Source organism: Pleurodeles waltl, chromosome 7, assembly GCF_031143425.1.
Source record: "Pleurodeles waltl isolate 20211129_DDA chromosome 7, aPleWal1.hap1.20221129, whole genome shotgun sequence".
In the NCBI taxonomy this organism is placed as follows: Eukaryota; Metazoa; Chordata; class Amphibia; order Caudata; family Salamandridae; genus Pleurodeles; species Pleurodeles waltl.
The window spans coordinates 1,335,643,874-1,335,666,358 of record NC_090446.1 but is presented as its reverse complement, the minus strand read 5'-3'; the positions used below and the strand labels follow the sequence as shown (position 1 = coordinate 1,335,666,358).

General features: G+C 42.4%; 1 protein-coding gene across 1 annotated transcript in view; it reads right to left on the bottom strand.

Moving 5' to 3' along the window:
* Positions 1-928: 928 nt before the first annotated feature.
* The window catches only part of LMTK3 (lemur tyrosine kinase 3), a 200,960-nt gene continuing 179,403 nt past the window's right edge, over positions 929-22,485 (bottom strand). Inside the window, exon 16 of the mRNA XM_069200686.1 lies at positions 929-14,686. Within this exon, the coding sequence (XP_069056787.1) occupies positions 14,670-14,686 (17 nt within the window). The 3' untranslated portion in view covers positions 929-14,669. The remainder of the gene's footprint in view (positions 14,687-22,485) is intronic.

Below are 22,485 nucleotides of genomic sequence, written 5' to 3'. Positions count from 1 at the left end.
GCAGGCAGGGGGCAAATCAGAGTGAGCTGGGCACTGTCCAGTTTGATCAGAACTGCACCAGGGTAGATCGAAGGTTCTCAAGGCAGGGTTTGGAATGCACCAGAATGGGTTAGAAGTGCATGAGGATGGGAGGGATGTCCAAGACATTGGACTGCAAGAGCACCAGACATATTAGAAGTGTACCAACCTGGAATAAAGGCTCATCAATGAGGTTTGGAAGAGCACCAGTTGGAATGAATCTGAATCTAGGTGTGTTTAAATTACACTTGCTTTGGCTTGGGGTGCAACTGGGAAGACTTAATGGACACTAGGGTTGGTTGAGTATCCATTAAGTTAATTTTTAAGTGCATTTAAGTGCAGCTGATCAATTGGGAAGCTCACATTGTTGGTAGAGAACAGGTTGGAATGAATAGACTTGAGAGCTCATAGATTGAGTTAAAGGTGCTAAGTAATGGACCAGGTGGTTGGGAAGGTCAGTGGATTAGGTTATGGGGGGTTCAGCATGTGGAAAGCATGTAGGGAAAGGTTGAAGTACACTAGGGTGCATTGGAATCTCACTGGACTGCAAGTGAACCAGGCTGGGAGGAAAGCACCACACTGGGTACGAAGCTCATCAGAACTGAGTTATAGCAGTTTAAGATGAACGCTCTAAGTTAAGGTGAACATTCACAAAGTTGAATTAAATACTCAAAAAAAATTGCTTAGAAGGGTACCAGATTGAATAAGTAAAGGTAATTGGCATGTGTTGAAAGTGTACCAGGTTGGGTTGGAGATTGGTCCGCATTAGTTTGAATGAGCAAATAATGGGTTTGAAATGCAACAGGCTAGTCTGCAAGCACACCAGTTTAGCTTAGAAACTCATCTATTTCTTTCTTACTCTTATTAATATTTTGTAGACAAAATATGGAGCTTGAGAACTTCTCCGCAATCCTCTCAGTATAAGACCTTGTTTTAATGCTTTTGGTGAACATACACCCTTAATGAAAAAACATTGTTTTTTAAATTTGCACTTCAGAACAGCAAATGTAATTATTTACAGACAAATTGTCAAAATACATCACATTTCAACCATGTAAAAATACCGTGGGTTTCAGAGCAATAATACTGCGGCTTTAATGGTTTAAGTTTTACATATATTTATATATTTATATTTTTTTAAGTTTGCTTTTTATTGATGAAGAGAGCAAGAATTAACAACGGTCTTTTTGAAACTTCTTAAATCTTAATATCCCTAGAAACAAAGTGTCAGCTATAAATTCCAGAGAAGGCTTTTGCCCAATGGGTCACATGTCAGATGTTTGGGAAAGATGGAACCTGCCAGAACTGACAAACACCATTGCTTAAAGGTAAGCTCAAGAAGTTGCTGCTGCTTTCTTTCAATGACTTCTTGGGGGCTTGTCTTCAGTGTGGTTTGATCGTAGATCTTGAAATCATTCCCTTCTTGTGTTGGTTCCATAGCCTAAAAGCATTTCCACCTTTGTGTGTCAGGTTAGTCGCTTCATTGATTTCCTTCTTAGTGTTTTGCCTCCACTTATTCAGATCATTATCCACATAGTGGATTTGATCTATGGGCCGCCCTGATTATAAGTTGGCCGATAATTACTAATATGTGCGTTAGCTACTATTACTGCACACATTGGAATTATGAGTTTTGTGTTTTTTATGGCACCCGGCAGAATTTAAAGGGAAAAAATTCCCGTAATTATGGGGACAAGCAGAGTTTAGTGCAGTAAGCATCAACATCCACATGCTACACTCCATTTTGGAGGAAAAACTAATAACAGGTGCTGCCTGAGTCACCTGATAGGTAACATACCTTTGGTGTTGCTATTTAGCAGGTGCGGCAAATATCACACTTAACACCTGGTCACTCGTAATCAAAGCCTATGTCTTCTAAGCATGATCTACCTTAGGTAGTGACTGAATATCTTCAAGGCAATATCTCTGTTCTGTGTTGCAGTCCTTTGTGATTTAGCACACCTTTGCTCTGTATTCTTTTGATATTTTCAAGGCATTGTTTCCTTCCTGTGATGGACCAATACCTTAAAAATGTTATCTTCTCTGAGTGTTTGTTCTGTATCTTCAAAGAATTATCTTCTTTGTGTGTTGGTTCACATGTACAAAAGACTACCTCAAAGGCGATTTGATTTAATGTATCAAAAGGATTAATTCCCCACTGGTCGCTATACCTTCAGAGCATGACCTCTTTCGTATTTTGGCTCCATACTGTACCACTAATGAATGTTGGGTAAATACATTAGCTCTTATCTGTTTTAGTTGTTGGCTCTATATCTTCAAAGAATATTTTTTTACGTTTTTGACGACTTGACATCTTCACAGCGTTAGGTTGGTTGTGTACTTGTTTGATGTTATCAAAATATTACCTCATTTTTTATAGTATAACTTTTTAACATTATCTTCTGGGATGTGACTTTAAACCATGATTTCCTTTGGCCTTTGACTTGATCCTCAAAACATTTTCTTCTTTGTCTCTTTACTAGAGAGCATCAAACACATTATCACCTTTGTATATTTGCTCAATATCATCACCTTGTTTGTTTTTTTGCAATATCCACAACACATTGTGGCAGATTTAACAGCTCCTTGCACCACCGGAGAGTCATTTTTCATGACACTCGGGTGGCACTAACTACTGCTCCATATTTACAAGGAGGTGTAAGGCCACTTTTTGTGGCGTTACGCCTCCTTGTAAATATGGGACCCTCCAATGCTGTTTTCTGAGTCAGAGGGGTGTGCAATGGGTGTTGCAGTGGGCATTCCACAGCAACACCCATTGCTTTTGACGCTGCCTCAGATTTACCAGTTGTCATAAACCTGAGGCAGCGCCCAAAACTAACATCACCCTGGGGTGGTGTTAGCATGGCAAAACGAGGAGGAATTATTTTATTCCTCTTCATTTTTTGCTTTTTCTATATGTGCTGCATCCTGAAGCACACATAGAAGAAGCAAAATGCTATGGATCATTGTTTATATGCAGGAAGGTGTCCCTTCCTGCACATAAACAAGCATTCCAAAATGACGCTTTGGTACTTCTATGTGTGCTGCATTATACAGCACACGTAGAAGTGGCAAATCACCATATAGATTGTTTATGTGCAGGAAGGCACACCTTCCTGCATATAAACAATCTATTCCCTCAATGCAGACACCCTTGCACTGTGGTGCAAGGATGCCTCCGTTGGCGCAGACAGCTTAATTTAGCACTGGCGCAGGGGGAAACGCAGGGCTGCACCGTATTCCTGTAAATACAGTGCATCCCTGTGTTCCAAAAGTGTTGCAGTGCTACTTTTGGTGCAGCACCTCTCTGCACCACTTTGGCTTAAATCAGGGCCCTTGTCTCTTATATACTATAGCTAGATTGTGACTTCTAAGCATACTCACACTTGTCTTTTCACTAGACTATCTTCTAATCATCCCTGATATGTCTGTGGCATGTGGTAATCAGATGGCTCAATATCACGAGAACTCTAAGTGTCATGTCCTTCCTATTTCCTTTTTTAAACTAATGTATCTGAAACACATGGTGATTGTTCATTTCCTCTTGGTTACAGTACTTATGGGGCACATTTACAAGAAGGTGGCGTATCATAGATGATGCAACACTTTTCTTGTGCCCCCTCTAACGACACTATGTGTGTGCCGTATTTACAATACGACGCACCATGGTGCACACTAGTCCAATAGTTTAAAAAATGTTGACGCTATTGTGGCGCTTTGGTGGATTAGGACCAAAAATTATGGTGCTAATCCACCTAAGTCAAGGGAGGCCCATTGAATACAATGGGAGTGTCATTTTTACTCTCTTTGAGGAAGGCAGGATTTAAAAATGACGCTAAAAATGGTGCAGTGAAATCTTGCAAATTTCACTGCACCATTTTTCTGGGCCTCCTAACGGTGGAACGCCCCCCCCCCCCTTGCTTACATTGTGCCTGACGCAGGCATAATGAGGCACAAGGGGTTACAGAGCAGCGCAATGCTTGCTTTGCACCACCTTATAAACATGGCGTGACGAAAATGCCTTCTTAACGCCAAATTAGCGTATGAAAATGATGCTAGTGTGGCACAAGGAGGCGCAAGGGGCTTGTAAATATGCCCCTAAATCCCAACAGTCTTTGGAGAAATCCTCAAGGCTAGAGGCATAGTGCCCATGAAAATTACAATGAGCCACATGTTCACCTTTCTGCTATGGGACTTCAAGTCCTTATTTGTTCTGTATGATTGATTCTATTCTGTATAATTGAATAGGAACTTAAAGTCTTGTCTAAGATGTATTTTTTACACAAGACATTTAGGTCTTAGGACGGTCCTCCATATGTCCTCCCTGCTTCCAGTTTGCAATATCTCTTCCTACCTGGTCATGTTGTTCTATAAATTCTCTCATCTGATCATTTACTGTAAAACCTGGGTTTGCTACCTTATTTCGGGATATGCAGGTCTTCACTTCTAGATATCTGTGTAACAACTTAACTGTCACCAGTTTAAGCTGTGTAGCATGATTGCCATTTCGGTTTCTTCTCTATTAAGGGTGTCATGTCTAATCCTATAAACTAATCCCAAATGTTTGTTCTGACTTGGCCTACAAGCTTCACATCTGTATAATGTGGTTCTATATCCAACGTGCTCCCGCACCTTGGCATAATACGGATATTGTCAATTAATTTTTAAGTCAAAGCTTTTTGTCTTAGTACACTTCGGCTGAAGCGCAGTGCTGTCTCCTCAGTGCCCTTGTTTTCCCAGAGTTTCCTCCAATATATATGTAGCTGGAGACAGTTACACTAGTTCATCATGGCTATTGGTGACACCACACTATGCAGGGTGGAGATAGCTTTGTTTTGATTAGACAGTTTCTGTTTTCAAGAAATGAATCTTACGAGAGACCCTCAAAACTGTGATTTCTGTTGGAAGTAAGCAGCAACTTGAACAGTTCCAGTCGTGGAAAGATAAACAAACCACTGGACAAATATAATCAAACAGTGAAGGAGCTAAAGCAACCATCAGTTCTGCTACTGCTGTATATTCTCACTTCCCTGGGGATCTACTTACTGTTGGTAGGTGTGAATGACGTAGTGCTTTCAAGAATGGGCCATTTAGTACCATTTATAATAAACCTCTGTATGAGCAACAAGAGACCTGTCAAGGACAGAGAGAAGCAGCCAAGTACTAAACACAGAAACTGTAGTAGAGCTGACAGCCCAGGTTAGGGGATGTGACCAAAACACATGGATACTATTGTGTTGACGTTAGAGGAAGAAAAACAGATGAATAATTGAGGAAACTGATGTCATAAACAGATTTGGTTGATATGGTTTTGACGGGAAACATCTCATACTGCCACCAGGAATGTTTTCAATGTAGGAACTCAGATAAAATGATCAAAACACTCTTCTTCTGTTCAGTAATGATTGAAAAGGGAAGAACATTGTTGAAAGGTAGAAAGTGATGTTGATGGAGTCAAAACACTAAGCAGTAGGGCACATACCTCAAAGCCATACCCTTAGACATTTTTAAGCATGTGGACATGTACATTTGTGATGTGTCAGGGTGTGGGCGAGGGACGGTGACTTGGCCTAAAGCATTGCAGCTCCTTAAATATGTAAGCACAGGGATAATAAAGCCATAAAGTTGACCAATAGGTGGACTGGGCAAAAGAGATGTTTTTTATATCTTTTAAAACAGAAGGGTTTCTATACTGAATCAGAGGCATCCCTCTTGATATTTCAGTAACATTACTGTGAAATATTCTGCTATACTCATAGGCCAGGCTACCTCTGACCTTTAGATTATTACTTGTGCTTATAGTGCAAGCTTGTGCACCCTCTCCCACTCTCACTCATGGCCATCCTACAAAGTCACTGGGCTTTCCATCAGATGCTGACAGTTTCTGGATTGCTAGTATTAGGGTACTGTGTATAACTCAATACCATAATGTGCACAACTCTGGGGCGTACCTCTGTCCTCATTTCTGCTCTCTTCATAGACACCCTTCTCTAGAATGTATGTACTCTAATGGATACTCTTTCTTAGGCCCATCTCTAGAATGCAGATACTTCAAGTGATGATTTTTCCACACATCGCAACATCCTCTGTCTTGAAACTATCTGGACAAGACCTGGATGGGCCTATAGAGTAAAGGTGCTGTTCACCATCAGAGGAGAACTTGATTACAGTACAATTGGGAGATGCCAAGAGTGGCCAGACTACCAGTGTCATTGAAAGACTGACAATTCTTAGGTTGCTTAATGCTGGCAGAGATAGCTATCTCCTTGTTTGCGCTCTCTCTTTCTCAGGCACTGCATCTGTAGAGGTGTAGGTGCTCTTTCGCTATTACGCTCTTATGTCTCTCTTATTGACACCCAATTCTGTCATTATATACTCTAGGTCTCGCTTTGCCAGCCATGCCTAGAGTTTGTATTAGGAGTGTTACAAATAACTGACAGAACAAAGTACGTTTTTAAGTCAACCACATACCTCCAAACTGAATTATTTCTTGGTAATTAAATAATGGCTCTTATTATTACCCAACTTAATGATTCTATTTTAATTCACCTCAGGAGAAAAAGGAAGATTTCACCAATGTGTGATTTAAACCCATGAAATCTAGATTAAATAAAGAACTCTACAGCAGAGGCTCAACATACCGAGCTATCTTTCTTGCTTAATCTAAGCATGATAGGCAGTTTCCTACTTTGACTCTTACTGAAGAGAAGGCCTGGCTTCTGGATCTTTGAATCAAACAGGGGGCAGCACTTTTCATACAGAGCTCGGAACACAGGACGTGCCACAGGCAGTCGCGTAGCAATTGTGCCATGGCTCCTAAAGCAAGCAAGAAAAATGGGCCCACCTACCCGCCCTACCTGGTTAGTAAGCAGCAGCCAGATTTGGAGTGAAATGGGCACATCATACCCCTGGAAACCGGTGACACCGCACCTCCTACGCTGATGACATCTACACCGAGTTGTACAGCATTAAGCCATTTAACACACTGACTCCATGGTGGTTAGCTTTATCTGTCGGGAGCCAGGCATTCATTATTCAGTTCACTCTGCAGAAACCATTGTATGTTTTCTATCCAAAAACAACCATGACCTTTCTACAAGCGCATCTAACTTACTCAAGAAGGTAACCAGTCATTCCAGCAGGCACAGCAAGTGTGTAGCACAGCTGTGTGTGACAGTACGTGCTTCCTTCAGTGAAGTGTTGATGCAGCCATTGTAGTCCCATTCCAAATATTGCAGATCTGAAATAAAGTGCCAGCATTGTTTCCTTAAAAGTATAGCAGGTGCGATGAGGAATGCCGGCATTGTCCTACTAAGAGCATGGTAGGCCTCCAGAGTAGTCCAGCTAATGTCCAGTGCAAAGCTTGGTGCCCCGCTGAAAAGTGTCTTCTAAAAAGAGAAGCATTTGAAGAGAAAAGCAGACAGCACCTGCTCACATAAAGGACCAAGTATAAAGCTTACCATCAACAACAAGAACTGAGTTAATGTGATCATATCAAACACTGTAGTTCTCCCCAAGTGACCCAGTGATCACCACTATGGAAACCCCAGTTCAGCAGGAGACCCCATTCCAGATGCAATTCGCGATAGTTCTTTGTGTCTTCCTTGCCAGTGGGGGCCAGAGATAACTGGTCCAACCACATTTCGACGAATGTCAAAATGGCGACTGTTGCAGCATCTGGTGCGGCGACTGTTGCAACATCTCGTGCTTTGTCCATTATGAGGCTGTCCTGCAGGAAAGTAAGGTGTGCACAGAAAAGAAGTCACTTTCTGAAGTGAGAGCGTTAGTTAGAGAGTTCATTTGGCAACGAACAGTGGGTTTACATTCCCCAGTCATCGTGAAACATGAGTGTCATAGAAAGAGGCTCGAGCAGGAGCGTGGGAAAAGAGACGAGGGAATTTCATGACAGGGACAAGGCAACGCTGGCAGAAGTAGGGAAGGCAATGGCTCCAGATGGTCGTGATGCAGTTGGGTTCAGTCTCTCACCTTCCCCACCCTGCTCCCACCTGCACTGAACATATCCTCAAATATACCAAGAGGTTCTATTTCATGCATGATGCCATCCACCACTGATGGGGTTTTATGTAATGTCATGTTGCATTCTGGACTTGCAGGTTCATTCTAAAAAAGGGCTAGAAAGTCCCGACAAGCAAAGCATCATAGACTAAAAGGCAATGACTGGCTGAAGGTGTCATACTATGCACAGGGCCACTTGGCAGTTATGTGTTCCTAGGATTCACTTCTGTTCTTGGGGGGTTGTCAGTCCCTCTCCTGTCTCCCGCCCTGCTCCCACTTGCTTTCTCCCGATATGATGATGAACCGAGTGCCTCAATTATTAGGAAATGGTGCAGCGCGGTGCCACAAGCAATATTGCTCACCGATCTGTGTAATTTCCAAAACACAGCAATGCGTTGTATTTATAAAAATAAGGCACATCCCTGTGTTTACCCCTGCAACGGTGCTAAATCAGCTGCCTAACGCCAATGCAGGCACCCATGCGCTATGGTGCAAGGAGGCCTGCATTGTGAAGGTGATTGTTTATGTGCAGGAAGGGGCACCTTCCTGCACATAATCAATCCTTAATGGCGATTTGCTCCTTCTATAACGGTGAGAAATAAAAGTTTTTCTCCTCGCTGCGCCACTCGAACGCCACCCCTAGGAAGGTGTTAGTTTTTGGCACTACCTCAGGTTTATCATTTCTCGTAAATCTGGTGCTGCATCAAAAAGCAACTGTGTGGTGCGGCCCATATTTACAAGGCAGCGTTAAGCCACAAAAAGTGGTTAAACGCTGCCTTGTAGATATGGAGCATGGCACAGCACCACCCGAGCGTTGCTAAAAGTGATGCTTTGGTGGCGCAAGGGCCTCATAAATGAGGCCCTGAGTGCTTCTTTACCTGTTACAGTCAGCGACTCTCTAACTTCTTCAGACCTACCTTCTTGTTCCACTCTCCATGTGCTATGATACATAGAACATTTTTTTTACTGGTGCTGTCAGTTGCTCTCCCTTATGCAGCAGGATAGCACTGGTATCCAAAAACATCCATGCAAAATTATGGAAAGCATGCCTCATATTGCATCGTACAAGAATAGAGCGTGATTCAGGCACACAGCAGTTGTGTTTGGAGGATATTCACCTAAATTCCAATAGTAGGGAAATTGCATTGTGTACCCTTTGACATCATGGTTTTAAATCGTGCCCCACACGAAGCCCCTGAATACTTTCCTGTTCATTGTGGAGGGACTGGGCTATGAGCAAACACTGCAGACAGTAATGTGTTTTGTCAGAGCTCTTGTGTACATTCTATTACTGATTCGGTGACCAGGACAAGTGAGGGAAGCCGCTGGAGTACCAAAGAGTACATTAGAAGTAGAGGGGGAACACAGGGCGACGCTTGAGTCATGTCCATGTTGAGAGAGTGTCGCGCCCAGCACAAGCAAACACTACATTTTGCATCAGGAAGGATTATTTATTTGAAATAACAAAGCTGTGCTACATTGTTGCCTGGCCCGCTCTGTACCAAACCAAGAGTTTTGCCTCTACTAGGCCAGCATGTCTTACCTACTCGCGAACCAAGGCATTTTCATCAAGGGAATGAAGCAGAAAACCAATGATCGGATAACAAAGTTTTTTGCACTAGAATGTGTGAGGAAAAATAACTGACCAAAAGATGGAAAAATTCAATATACAAATTCACAGGCTCAGCATCTACTTAAAGTGGAAGTTCTATTGTGTGTACTTCACCAACTTGGTAGATTTTCGATTGCGTAAAATCACTCATCTGACACGAGAGATCACGGAGCACCCCTGGCTCATTGCTCAGCCAAGCGTTTGTTCACGCTGACAAATATACTTTTTGAAGGAATAAACACAAATTATGCACGTCTTTTTCAGGCTACTTCAGTGGATATTGTATATCAGTACGTATCCTCACAACTGTCACCTGGGCACAGATTTTCTGTTATTATCTTCTATAGGGTGATATTTAGGGTACAATATTTATGTAAAATGATATTGCAACCACAATAAATGATAGTGCCATACGTACAGGGGATGACTCCACTAGGTAAATACTCACAGAACATTAGTATGCCTGCACAGCTATAGTTTGCTTAGATTTTTATAGAGTATTCATTAGAAGTCTGTTAACCTCTGAAAATATGTTACTATAAGCTAATCACAAGTGTACATCAACGAAGACTAGATTTACACGTTTTCTATGATTTAGGCCAAAAGTGTACTTTTGAAGTTTGGATGTAGATTTACCATCTGCAATATGTTTACTTAGTTTTGGCAGATGCAAAAAACATTGCCTAAAGGTGTTTAGCAATTGGCACGTGCTGTGGAGCATTGGCATTGGAGACATAGCACATTTCATAGGGCAACCTATAGAGGTACCCTTTCAACGAATAAAGCCATTACATTTTTATGCAAAGGTTCATTGTTTCAGAGACACTGGATCCCTGGGAGACAGGTAGACTTTCACTAGGGTAGTGGAATTTGGTCAGCACTCCACGATAAAGAGTGATCAAAATTCCACCAATTCTGTGGGCGGAATGAAACATTTTGCCCACCCCTACCTTTCACACACCTTTTTCTGAAGGGATATTTAGTAGGAGACCAAGGTGAAGAGAGACGTGGAAGAACTGGGTATTGACAAGAATTGGGGCAGTTATCAGTGAACGAGGACAGACATGTGCCTGGGAGAGGAGCAGGATCTAACAGAAGGGCAGCTGAGTGAAAAGCAAACTTGGAGCAAGAGGCTGGAAGACAACCATTGGAGAAGAGCGAGCAATGGTGGACGCCAGAAAGGACAGCTCAGATAGACTGTTGCGGCCATTGTGGAATGGTTTCTCAATTGAGTTATGAAAAATCATTCCAAGAGGGCTCCCTCTCTTCAATGAGTATGCACGGTAGCTATTTTGCAATCCTTTTTCAAGATGACCACTGTTCATGCGTACACACATACAGTAGCCATCTTGAAATGATTTTTTACAGCATGAGAAAAATCATTCCAAGATGGCTTCTGTACATGCACATGTATGCCTGATGGTCATCTTGGAAATATTTGTATTTTGTTTCATAACAATCATTTAAAAAGGGACTGCAGTGCATACATGCACACCTCTGCACATCTTGGAATGGCTTAAAAACATTTAACAGCAGTGGCACCTAAATATAGAAGCAGGCGGTCACAAAACCATCTTGCAGGAGGGTATAATGGATGCTGGCCTAATTTTTTAATAAAGAAACTGGGGCAGAATTAAAGGTAGGTGGCATAGAAGGCAGCAAGAGGAGACATGGAAAGTAGGAGAAAATAGTCCCTCGGATATTGCAATACAAGGTCTGATGTTAGCAGTGGAACCAACCAATCTAATCAAAACAGGGTAAGACCAAAATGTTCCTTGGGTCAGCCAAATACAAGAATTAGAGATAAAAGCCATTGAATCAAGAACAGAGAACTAAGATCGACAGAAAAAACACCCAATCCATAAATAAGGACTGGGCACAAAGCACACACTGTCTAAGTTGAATACATTAGGCCAGTTTCCAACTGACAACCAAAGCTGTCTGTATGGATGTCTTGGAGAAGTGGGTGGGAGAAACAGGAGAGAAGTTTAAGAGAGCAAGCAGGCAAGAGAGTTCCTGGGAGTCTGACCCAACATGTGGGGAATGGGAGGCGAATATTAAAGTTAAGAAAGGAGAAAAGAGGAGAATTGCATAGGCAGGAGAATAGAAAAAAGGCTAGAATGTGTCCTCCTTATCAGCAGTAGAAGAGTAAATGATGAGTGAGCTGGGCAGCTAATAGAAGATGTTTGGAAATGATTGTGAGAATACCATCAACCAATAGGGTCAGTACCATATCTAAAACCATTACTCTGATTTGCTTTTATTCAAAATGGTATTTAAAGCACTACTCTATGTAGGTCTAGCTTGCCCACACATTGGGAATACAAAATAAAAATGTAGTTTTCATGTTCTGGTAATTCTGTGTATGCAGTCCTCTAGGTGAAATGGTAAAGTGAAGGGTACTACTCGAAATGGCTACTATAAGCAAAACATTCTTTTTTTTTTCTCTGCATCAAGCCCTGGACGTGGAAAAGTGTTTTGAGTGAATATCCTCCGAACACATACAGTATTGAGGTGTCAATATGACTCATGTAAAGTTTGAGCAATTTGGGAACATGATTAAATAAGGACAATTTAGCTTGCAGAGAGGGCCCTGAAAAATAAATAAATAGTATGGTATAATTTAGCATCACTTTGGCACCTCATGTAATCCAGCACTATTGAATGTCTTTGAAAGCAGAAAAAAAATGCAAGTCACAAATTGTTTTACCAAACCTAAATATGCAAAGCACCTTGAGTACGACTTGCTTTGTGGATGAAATTGAAAATTTGTAGATTCCACTTCCCTAAATCCGTGACATACAGTGCTCAGTGTGCCCTATAAAGAAACTAAAACTAAATAAAGATTGGTTTTCATTAAATAAGCGAGTAAATAAGTATGTAAAGGTCCCACCTATATTATGGATTCTGGATTGGGCTCTTCCTTGCTTTTGAGTCTGAGGGCCTGATTTAGATATTGGCAGATGAGGTACTCCGTCACAACGGTGACGGATATCCCATCTACCAAAATCTAAATCTAATTATATCCTATGGGATTTAGATTTCGGCGGACGGGATATCCTTCATTGTTGTGACGGAGTAACTTGCCCGCCAATATCTAAATGAGGCCCTAAGTCTTTCACAGATGGTTTTATTTCACAATATCAAGTGACAGAATAAAGCCCTGCCAAAGTATTGAGTGCAGGATATCAATTACTATACTGTGAAGGTAAGTATATATATATAAGCATAGGTGTACTGTTCAACATACACAATCCACATCATCAATATATATGTTTGTGTGTGTGTACATATATATAAATAAATATATATATGTAGAGAGAGAGTGGGTGTGTGTGAGAGAGAGAGAGAGAGAGAGTGTGTGACTGTTAAGGCACGTAGATGTGAAATTGCACATTATTGTTGTAGGTAGTATTCTGGATAAGCTGTTCTGGCAGGTCGATATTTAAAACACAATATTGTGCTTCAATATTTTTATGGATGGGTTACTATACTCTTGAAGGTGGTACCTACATAAATCAAATCTCAGTAGGCTCATAGCTCTGGGAGTGAAACACGTCACGAAGGCCAGAGTACACTGTAGCACAGGTTTGTACTTATTAGGTAGAGTTTACCAACATATGCAAATTATGCGTTCCCGCCATTGGGACACCCTATGTGCAGAACTATCTTCAAGGGCAAATCACCTCCCAGGGTTCTATAAAGGGTATCCCCTCCACTCCCCCTCAGTGTCTTCACCAGAAGGATGCAAGCCTATATTAAAAAAGCCATGCAAACAAGGCACAGACCCTTGCCAAGTCCCATACAGGAAGCCAGGGCTACAATTTCAATACTGGCAACCCTTACTTCCTCAGGCTGATCCAAAATGCAACCTTTCATAATATATACATGTATAAAAATATTATATACACATGTATTGCCATATTGCTCAGAATACAAAATCCTGAAAAATGCATCTCGTTATGGCAAAGTGATTGGATACATCTGACTATTGCCTTGTTTCTGTTTGGAACACCCGCTAAGGGTAATAACCACACCGACATGACTTGTGGACTCACTCAAGGCCCTCGTTTCACTGAGCTGCTTCGTCAATGTAATACTCACCAGTGGTGCATGATCAGCTTTAAAATCAATCTGTAGGCCTGTAGACAGCTTGATATCCTATTTATTGAACTACTAAATGAGGGTGGTTGAAAGGCACACGTGTAGCCTCAGCCATGAGTTATCCTGAACCTAAATATTTCAGCAGTGTAATAGATTTACTGTTATACTTTCTAATGGTGTGTGTACCGTTAATGTTGCCATAATAAAAACATTTATCAGGCTACCTTGCTAAGAGGCAGATATGTCCATAGAGAAACAACAAACAGATGTGACAAGCTTAGGGGATCTTGAGTCACCAAAAAGCTGACATCAAGTGCCTTTTGACGTCTTATGACATCAAATGATGCACTCCATGTCCCTCAACAGCAGTCTACTTGCTGCTGAGAGGCTGGTGAGGAGCCTGTAGTTTCCCACCGCTGCCAAGAGACCAGTGTTAGCAAGGGCAGGACCAGGAGTACCAAAAGGCAAGATGGAGGTAGCATGCTACCCCTTGCTACGCCCAAAGTCTGTGGATTACTTGCACTACATAACTCATGAATGCCATTGAGAGGCACTAATATGTGCAGAATCTCCAAATATTCAATTACTCCTTTCCACCTCTGAGCTTTATGCTCCCCATTATTTCAACATCCCCATCAATACATTGAGAAGACAACCATTTCCACAGATATGTGTGGAGAGTCTCTTTCGGGTCTGTCTGGATGAGCTATGCCAATTAAACCGAGAAACTGGACCCAACTGTTCACTGCTACCAACTGGAAAAACTGGAATTTAATTTGGTGCAAGGGGTGTGATGAAGGTGGGAGGCCAGAAAGGGCAGGGGCGTTCTGCATGGTTTTTCATCATGTTCTGAGAGGTGTGAGTTAAACATCTCCAGTGGGGCAGCAGAGAGGCAGCGGCACCGGTCCGGACAGAATGCTCAGCTTTCGATGGTATCTGAAAGACAACATAGGGAACATCAAGTGAGAAATGAGACACAAATAATAGGATCAACAAGAACAAGTTAATCTGACGAAGGAATCCTTGGGATATTTTAGTGCACAGATCTCAAGGATTATTTCTTCCACAGTTACAAAGACAGATAAAGGGAGAAGCATAAATAAAAGGCATAAATATTTCCATTTCTCCTTGCTACTTCATCATTGTGCAGCACGCATAGAAAGGGGTATATGCCTCTCAGGATAGTTTTTGTGCAGGAAACTATATACTCCGAAACAAAAAATAATTCTGACCTCTAGGCAGGAACCGTTGTGATATGGTGCTATGCTGCCTCCGTTGACGTTAGGCAGGCGCAAGTGCGGAAGCGCAGGGAGAGAGTCATACCTTTGTAAGTATGATGCTGTTAAGCTCTCTCCCGTAGCATGTAGCGCAACAACTTGCCTTGCTGTGCCGCGTTGCATTAACATTGAGTAAATCTGGCCCTTAAGTTGCACACCCCGCTGAAAACTTTTCACCATTCAGAATGACTGTATGCAGCTATGAATTCCTGTACTAATCTGCACATATGCCTGCTTCTTGGTTCTCGTTTGTTTCTCTTTCTACCGAAATGATGCCTATTCCTGACTTTAACTTGGTTCTTTGCCCTCTTGCACTTAAGTCACACTGTGTCTGTACTTTGTCTCGACATATGTGAATTATTCTTTTCACTACTTATTTCCACAACCTTTCATTTAAAAAGCTGAGGAGCTCTCTTGTAGGGGTATTAGAATTCTAAACTGGAAGCCAGAAGAACGCACGTCGGGGACTAGTTTATTCATAAACAAATGGTTATAGCATTTGGCCCAACACTCACAAGAACAGGGTCAATGGGGATTCTCCTGTTCAAATGAATGGTCTCAGAAAAAACAAATTATAACTATCTTTGCAATAGGCTCAATCCCTCAATGTGTCTATTTTAAGGCAATGCATATGTGTGAAGATGCATTTCAAAGGGGGTGTTCTTGCGGGTGACCTTCTCCAGCAGCAACGTGTGCAAATTCCTTTGAACCATGAGCACTAGAGAGATCAATGAAAACTTTTATGGATAGTCAATCAACCAGTCGTGGTTCTCTTCACTCATAACGAGTGGGGTGGGTGCGGCACGCGAAGTGGGGGGGGGTGGGTCTTTGTGGTCTAAAATTTATTTAAAAACATAAAATAAAATGAAATAAAAACTTACCTCACTCCTTGCCTCTCCCGCCGCTGCAGGCAGGCACAGACTCCCAGCCTGTCCTGTGGCCAATCGTGATGCTGCTTAAAGCAGCGTCAGGATTCACTCAGAGCACAGACTGGGAGCCTTTGCAGGCTCTCTCCAGCCTGGCAACTGTGTTGTTGGGCTGGAGGGAGCCTCGCATGAGATGGCCAACCAAACACATGCGTGCTCTGAGGGGAGTGCACAGTGCACTCCCCTCAATGCTCGTCATCCTAGATGCCCTGCCCCTTTCACAACGAAGGAATAATAAACATAGTTCATTATCCTCAGGTTGTGAAAGGTTCTGTAGCTTCTCCTGCTGCTGGTGGTGGGGTTTAGGTGACGCCCCTCCACCCTAACGGAGGAGCCGCCCCTGCAATCAACAATTATAATGCAACTTCTTGCTACAAAACTGAAGTACCAAATTAGCACTGTTACTATATTGTAAATACTTAAGATGGCACTTAAGGAATTTTTCATGTTTTCACCCTGCATCTCAAAGGTTGTTATCAGCTACTTATCTGTAATACTTACAGCCGGGACAGAAGTAATTACTGGGAATTACTGGAGATTGGAGGTGCCATTGCTATTTCCTGCTTCAAGGTAGGACTAACAACAATGACATATTGTTGCAATGTAAATATGTTATTATGTTTTGACCCCTTATTGGACACCGTACTTCATTAGATAGTTGTAGAATGTAGGCCATTGTGGAAAGCTGGAATGTAGGGACAGTGAGATACGACAAGAGGTGAGGAACCGTTACCTCCCATGTATGTGTGTCAGGGTTTATGACTGGATCTAAATAAAGGATTAAAAGCTACTACGTGTGAAGGCAGTCTTTACAGATTTGACGATGAGCAGTACATCACTCTGGCACAAAAAAACATTTGTTTCAGACTATACACCAAAAATACCAAAATTGGAACAGTTTCAGTAGAGCGCGGTCTTTGAACGTGCATGCAGTGTTACAAGCCAAAATATCTCTTGAAGGAACTAAGAACTTGCAGAAATTAAGAACTTGCAGAAAGTGAACAGGTACGTTATTTAAGGAAATTTGAATCTCTGTTCCAACTGTCTCCTGTTATCTGTTTTCACGTTAACAAGTGTGTTACGTTTGATAGTAGGTGAGCTTAGTAGACACGAGGTAGCCATTTTGAATTGGGAAAACCACAGACATCATCACGTTGACGAATGTGCTTAAATCCCCCTATATCACCCGCTTACACACATGTGTGGCAGCCATCCTGTCCTGAAAAATGGGTGCTTTCATGAAAATTATACTCATTTTACAATCAGCATCACTGTTGCAGCACAGATCAAAATACTAAACTAGATTGGAGAGTTGTTAAAAAGTAATTTCTACACAATATCGTCTTACCACACAATATTGTGGCTTTAATACAGCAGTACACTTTACTTAAATACAACTTCAGACATAATTATACTGGGTAGTTCAAACATGTTTGCTCTTATAAGGTGAGTTGACTGACAATTTGAATGTGCAGGTGGATATTTCCTTTCTACTAAAATTTGTATCTCTTAACCCTTTTGGTGCACATGACTGAAAGGTTTCGTCATGCGCACTGGTGGGTGTGTGCTGAGGATGGAACCATTACTGTCCTTGCACCGGCCCGCGGGGGAAGCGCTGGTGCTCCCCTCGTGGACAGCCCATTTTAGCTACCCTACAGGGGATGGCCGCAGAAGGGCTTCCACTGCCACCCAGACACTCCCCCCGCAGCGATCTGATGATGTTGGCGTGCATGGCACGTGCCAACATCATCAGAAGCCACCCGACGTGCTGTAAGCCATTTGGCTTTTGATGATGTTGGCTTCCAGCGCAAGACAGAGAAGGTAGGTTTTCCTGCCCGTGGGAGGGGGAGAGGTTGCACTGTACACTGAAGCATCGGGAGAGAGGAACCAGTATCTAAATTAGAAAACCAGTAGACACCAGGGAAAGTTTTTGTGTGTGTCTGGAGTTCGGCTGGCAGTATGTGTGGACTAGCGCTTGACTTGCGGTGTGTGTGGACTGGCATTTGGGTAGTGACAATCAATCAATCAATCATTCGATTGTGAAGCGCAGCTTATCACCCCGGGGGGTATCCAGTTGCTGTGGGTAATCGCTGCAAACTGGTATCTACTCATCAAAGAGTCATGTCTTGAGCTTCCTCCTGAAGTTGAGGAGGGGGGGTGTGATATGCGTGGGAGGGGTCATTCCAGGTCTTCGCGGCAAGGTAGGAGAAGGAGCGCCCTCTGCTGTGACTGCGTCAAATTCTCAGGTCTTGAGCTAAGGCAAGGGTAGTGGAACAGAGTTCTCTAGCGGGCCGCTGAGAGAAGAGTCTGTGGTTAATGAGATTGTGTCCAATGTTGAGAAGGGCTTTATATGCAAGGGTGAGAACCTTGAATTTGCACCTCTTGAGCACAGGCAGCCAGTGGAGACCTCTGAGGGAGGGGGTGATGAGGATCCACCTAGGGAGGCCTAGGACTAGTCTCGTTGCTGCATTCTGGATGGTCTGGAAGCAGTGGAGGAGCTGGGTTGGGAGACCGACGTAAAGGACGTTTCCATAGTCTAGTCTAATGGTGATGATGGCTTGGAATGCCGTCTTTCTGGTTTCGATGGGGATTCATCTGAAGATCTTCCGTAGCATGCGGAGGCTGTGGAAGCTGGAGGTGGTCACGGCATTCATCTGTCATTTGAAGGTGAGTTTGCTATCGATGATGATGCCGAGATTGCACGAGTGGTCAGTCGGGGGTTGTCCATTGCAGGGGGAGGTGTTATTTCCAGTGATGATCGCCTCCGTCTTGTCTGTGTTCTGTTTCAAGCAGTTGGATTTCATCCATTCAGTGATGTGGCTCATGGCGTTGCTGAAACTGTCTCTAAGGGTGGGGTGGTCTTCGGGGGGGGAAGAGTATAATTTGAATGTCGTCGGCATATAAGATGATGTTCAGCCCATGGGAAAGAACAATCTCGGGCAACAGCATCACGTAGGTGTTGAAAAGGGTGGGGCTGAGTGAGGATCCCTGGGGGACGCTGCAAAAGGTACTCTTTGTTTTCAAGGTAAAAGGTAGGATGCAGACTCTCTGAGTGCGTCCTGTGAGAAAGTCATGGATCAATTTGAGGGCGCTGATTCAGATACCGATGCGGAGTCTGGAGGTGAGGGTGTAGTGGAGAATGGTGTTGAACACTGCAGAGAGGTCGAGGAGGATCAGGGCAACCTTCTCTCGATGGTCAAGGAGGGACCTGATGATGTTTGTTGCAGCAATAAGGACGGTCTCTGTGCTGTAGTTGTCTTTCCAGGTATTCAGAGAGCTGTTTGTTGATGGCATTTTCCAGGACCTTCACTGGTAAGGGGAGTAGTGAAATAAAGCAGTAATTTTTGAGTTTGTTTGGATCAGCGGATAGTTTGTTAAGGAGAGGCTTGACATCAGCTTGCTTCCATGCTTTGGGGGGGTGGCAGTCCTGATGGAGGTGTTGAGGATGGGAGTGAGGATGCTGCTGATTTGCATAGCCCAGTGGTTCCCAAACTTTTTCAACCTGTGGCTCCCTTGGCCTATTGGCAGTTGGCTGTGGCTCCCCACTATGTTATATTTTTTTGGGCGAGGTGGGGGGGGGAGATTGTAAGCCCGGCCTCTGGAATTCTTCCATTTTATTCCCTCAAAAATACTTGGTATGAACTATGAAGCTATTATAATCATAGATGTAGCAAAATAAAAAAATATAACAGTTGTTTAATGAATAAAATACCTTTCATTGGTTAAGACGGAAACAGTGCTCTGCATATGGATTTTCTTTAAAACTATGTTTTGTTCCTTAAAAATTGCCTTCAGCACAGGGAACTCTCCTACAGGTCATTCTTGTTGTCAAGGAGCCACTTTTAATATATACGAATGCAGCTCCACTAATCAGCTCTACTATATTTCATTTTCAAGTACTTTACTAAAGTACTTTACTAAATGTTCCAGCAGCCACCATTATCTTAACTCTGCTTCTGTCTCTTCTAGCGTCTGATGAAGTCATTGCACTCTCCTGTCTCAGACCTCAGTATTTGTCTGCAGTCTCTGATTCCTTTTTACTATAGTCGTGTGTCACAGTTTGTGTCAATTCATTTCTTATTATGGTACAAAACTCCGATGGAGGTCCACATAACACCATATCAAAAAAGTAAAAACACAGTTATGCATTAAACATGTTGCATACTATCATAGTTCTAAGAACTTATTCATACACTACAAAAGATGTTAAAAAGTCTTCCCACCAACTAACGTTAACAAGACTAAAAACAGTGCTCTTCAGGATAAAATAAAATATATTATTAAAACAATACCACAATTTCCTTAAAAGTGACACCGTACATACTTAAGTCCAAAACGTGCGTGTGTTTATATCTCTGCATTGCTCATAGTTTGTGTTAACTGATCTGACAGATAGGAGCAATTTCTGTGCTATTTTGCATGACACACTGCCATCTAGTGATACTAGAGGGAGTTTCATCTTAGCAAAACATATTTTGAAAGCCAGCTTGAAAAATGAAAGAAATTGCACTCTGAATATTGAGCCATTACGTCCCGGCGCCCCTGGGTAGTTTTGGAGGCGCACCAGGGTGCCGCAGCGCACAGATTGGGAACCTCTGACATAGCCTATTATAATGTTAACTGTTTTATTTCTTGTGTTATGCATTTAAGATTGTAATGTTTTATTTCTCCTTTTTATTCTAGTGCAAAGCTTTTAATTTGCTTTGCTGTGATTGCTGTGATTCCTAATTGCTGTTTCATCACTGGTAGATTTTCAGTTTGTGTAGTTGCATGTGTTTTGTAAGAAAACATTTTTTGTACTATTTGCTTTAAATGAGTATCATTTCCCTGCATGAATGTGTTTTTTGTAAATGGTGTCATAATAGCTGCATATTTAGCTTCTGTTTTATTCTGTGTGAAATTCTCCTTGCATCTGTGCACGATGTGTATTGTGCTGTCTCGTGCGTAATTTTTCTTTTTTTTTCAGTTTTAGTGGGATATCATTGGTGCTTGCTGCATCTGTGCAGAGTAGGTGCAGACTAGCTGTCTCTGGCAAGTGAGTGGTATTATCTTTGAGTGTATAGGTTTTTGTGATAAAGCCACACTTTGTTTACTACTTATTTAACACAGTGTTGATTGTTGTTGACTTATTTGTCAAGATTCATTCATTAGTAAGCATTATGGCTAGCTGCAAGATGACTGCTCAGCAGGTTGCTGGTATGCTTTTTGAATCTTCCTCTGACCATGATTATGAGACTGACTCTGCATCTGTGGCAGTCCAAGATTCTGGAAGTAAATTTTTTGTCTGAGAGGAATCATCTGAAGATGAAGCCAGTCTCAGTGTGGATGAAGTGCCTCTTTAGAGGAGGACACTGATGTGCAGCAAGAGGCATCTGGATTACAGCCTGGGGCTGCAAGGCTTCCCATTGGAAGAGCTGGACTCACGGTTGCCCCAAACACGATTGCCTGTTTTACTGTTGTCGCAGGGTGTAGAGTGAATACTGAAAACCTTTAAGCTATAAATTTCTTACAGTTGTTTATGGACGATGTATTTTTGGATGAGATTGTTGAACAGATTGATTTGTGTGCTGAACAGTATTTGAGGGGAGGGACAGCAGTGCCAAACTTAGGCCCTGCTCTAGAGCTACCCAGTGGGCTCTAACAAATCTGGATGTGATGAATTTTTTGGGTTCAACTTTTTTGATGGTTTTGATAAGGAAGCCATCGCTGTCTTCATATTGGTCTACTAGTTCCTTGATGACAACGGCTATATTTTCTGCAACCATAAATTGTGATCGGTATTTGCTTCTGCTTCAGATGCTGCATTTTGTTGATAATGCTTTAGCGTTGCCAAAAGATCACACTGATTGTGACCGTCTTTTTAAGATTCTGCCTGTCCTTGATCTCTTTGTACATTGTGTTTCAGAGATCTATGTTCCAGGGAAATAAATAGCTGTAGACGGGTCTTTCGTACTGTTTAAGGGCTGTTTGGTGTTTAGGCAGTAGCTTCCTAGCAAGAGGGCAGGTTATGGAATTAAGATGTATATTCTGTCTCAGAGTAGGACTCGATATGTCTATAATTTCAGGGTGTACACTGGTTGGAATTCCAGTATTTACCCCCCTGGTTGTCCTCCACTTTTGGAGTTAGTGAGAAGATTGTGTGGAAACTTGGTAGAGGACTTTTCAACAAAGGTCACCATTTATATGTAGATAACTTCTACACTGATGTGCAATTGTTCAGGTAATGGATCAAAGTGGACACTGTTGTTTGTGGCACAATCCACTTTAACCGTAAAGGTTACCCAGGAGAGCTTGTTTGTAAAAATCTTGAGCGGGGACAGTGCAGTGCTGTGCATAGTGATGAACATCTAGCTGTAATATTTGCAGAGTGGAGAGATGTGTACATGCTGACTACCATCCAAAATGAAACACCTGTGACTGTTTGGGATCAGGTTGCAGAAGTGCGCAAACCTGTGTGCATTTTAGACTGTAATATGCACATGGGCGGGTCTGAAGTTGGCACCTTACACTGCTGTTCTAAAGGCTTACATTT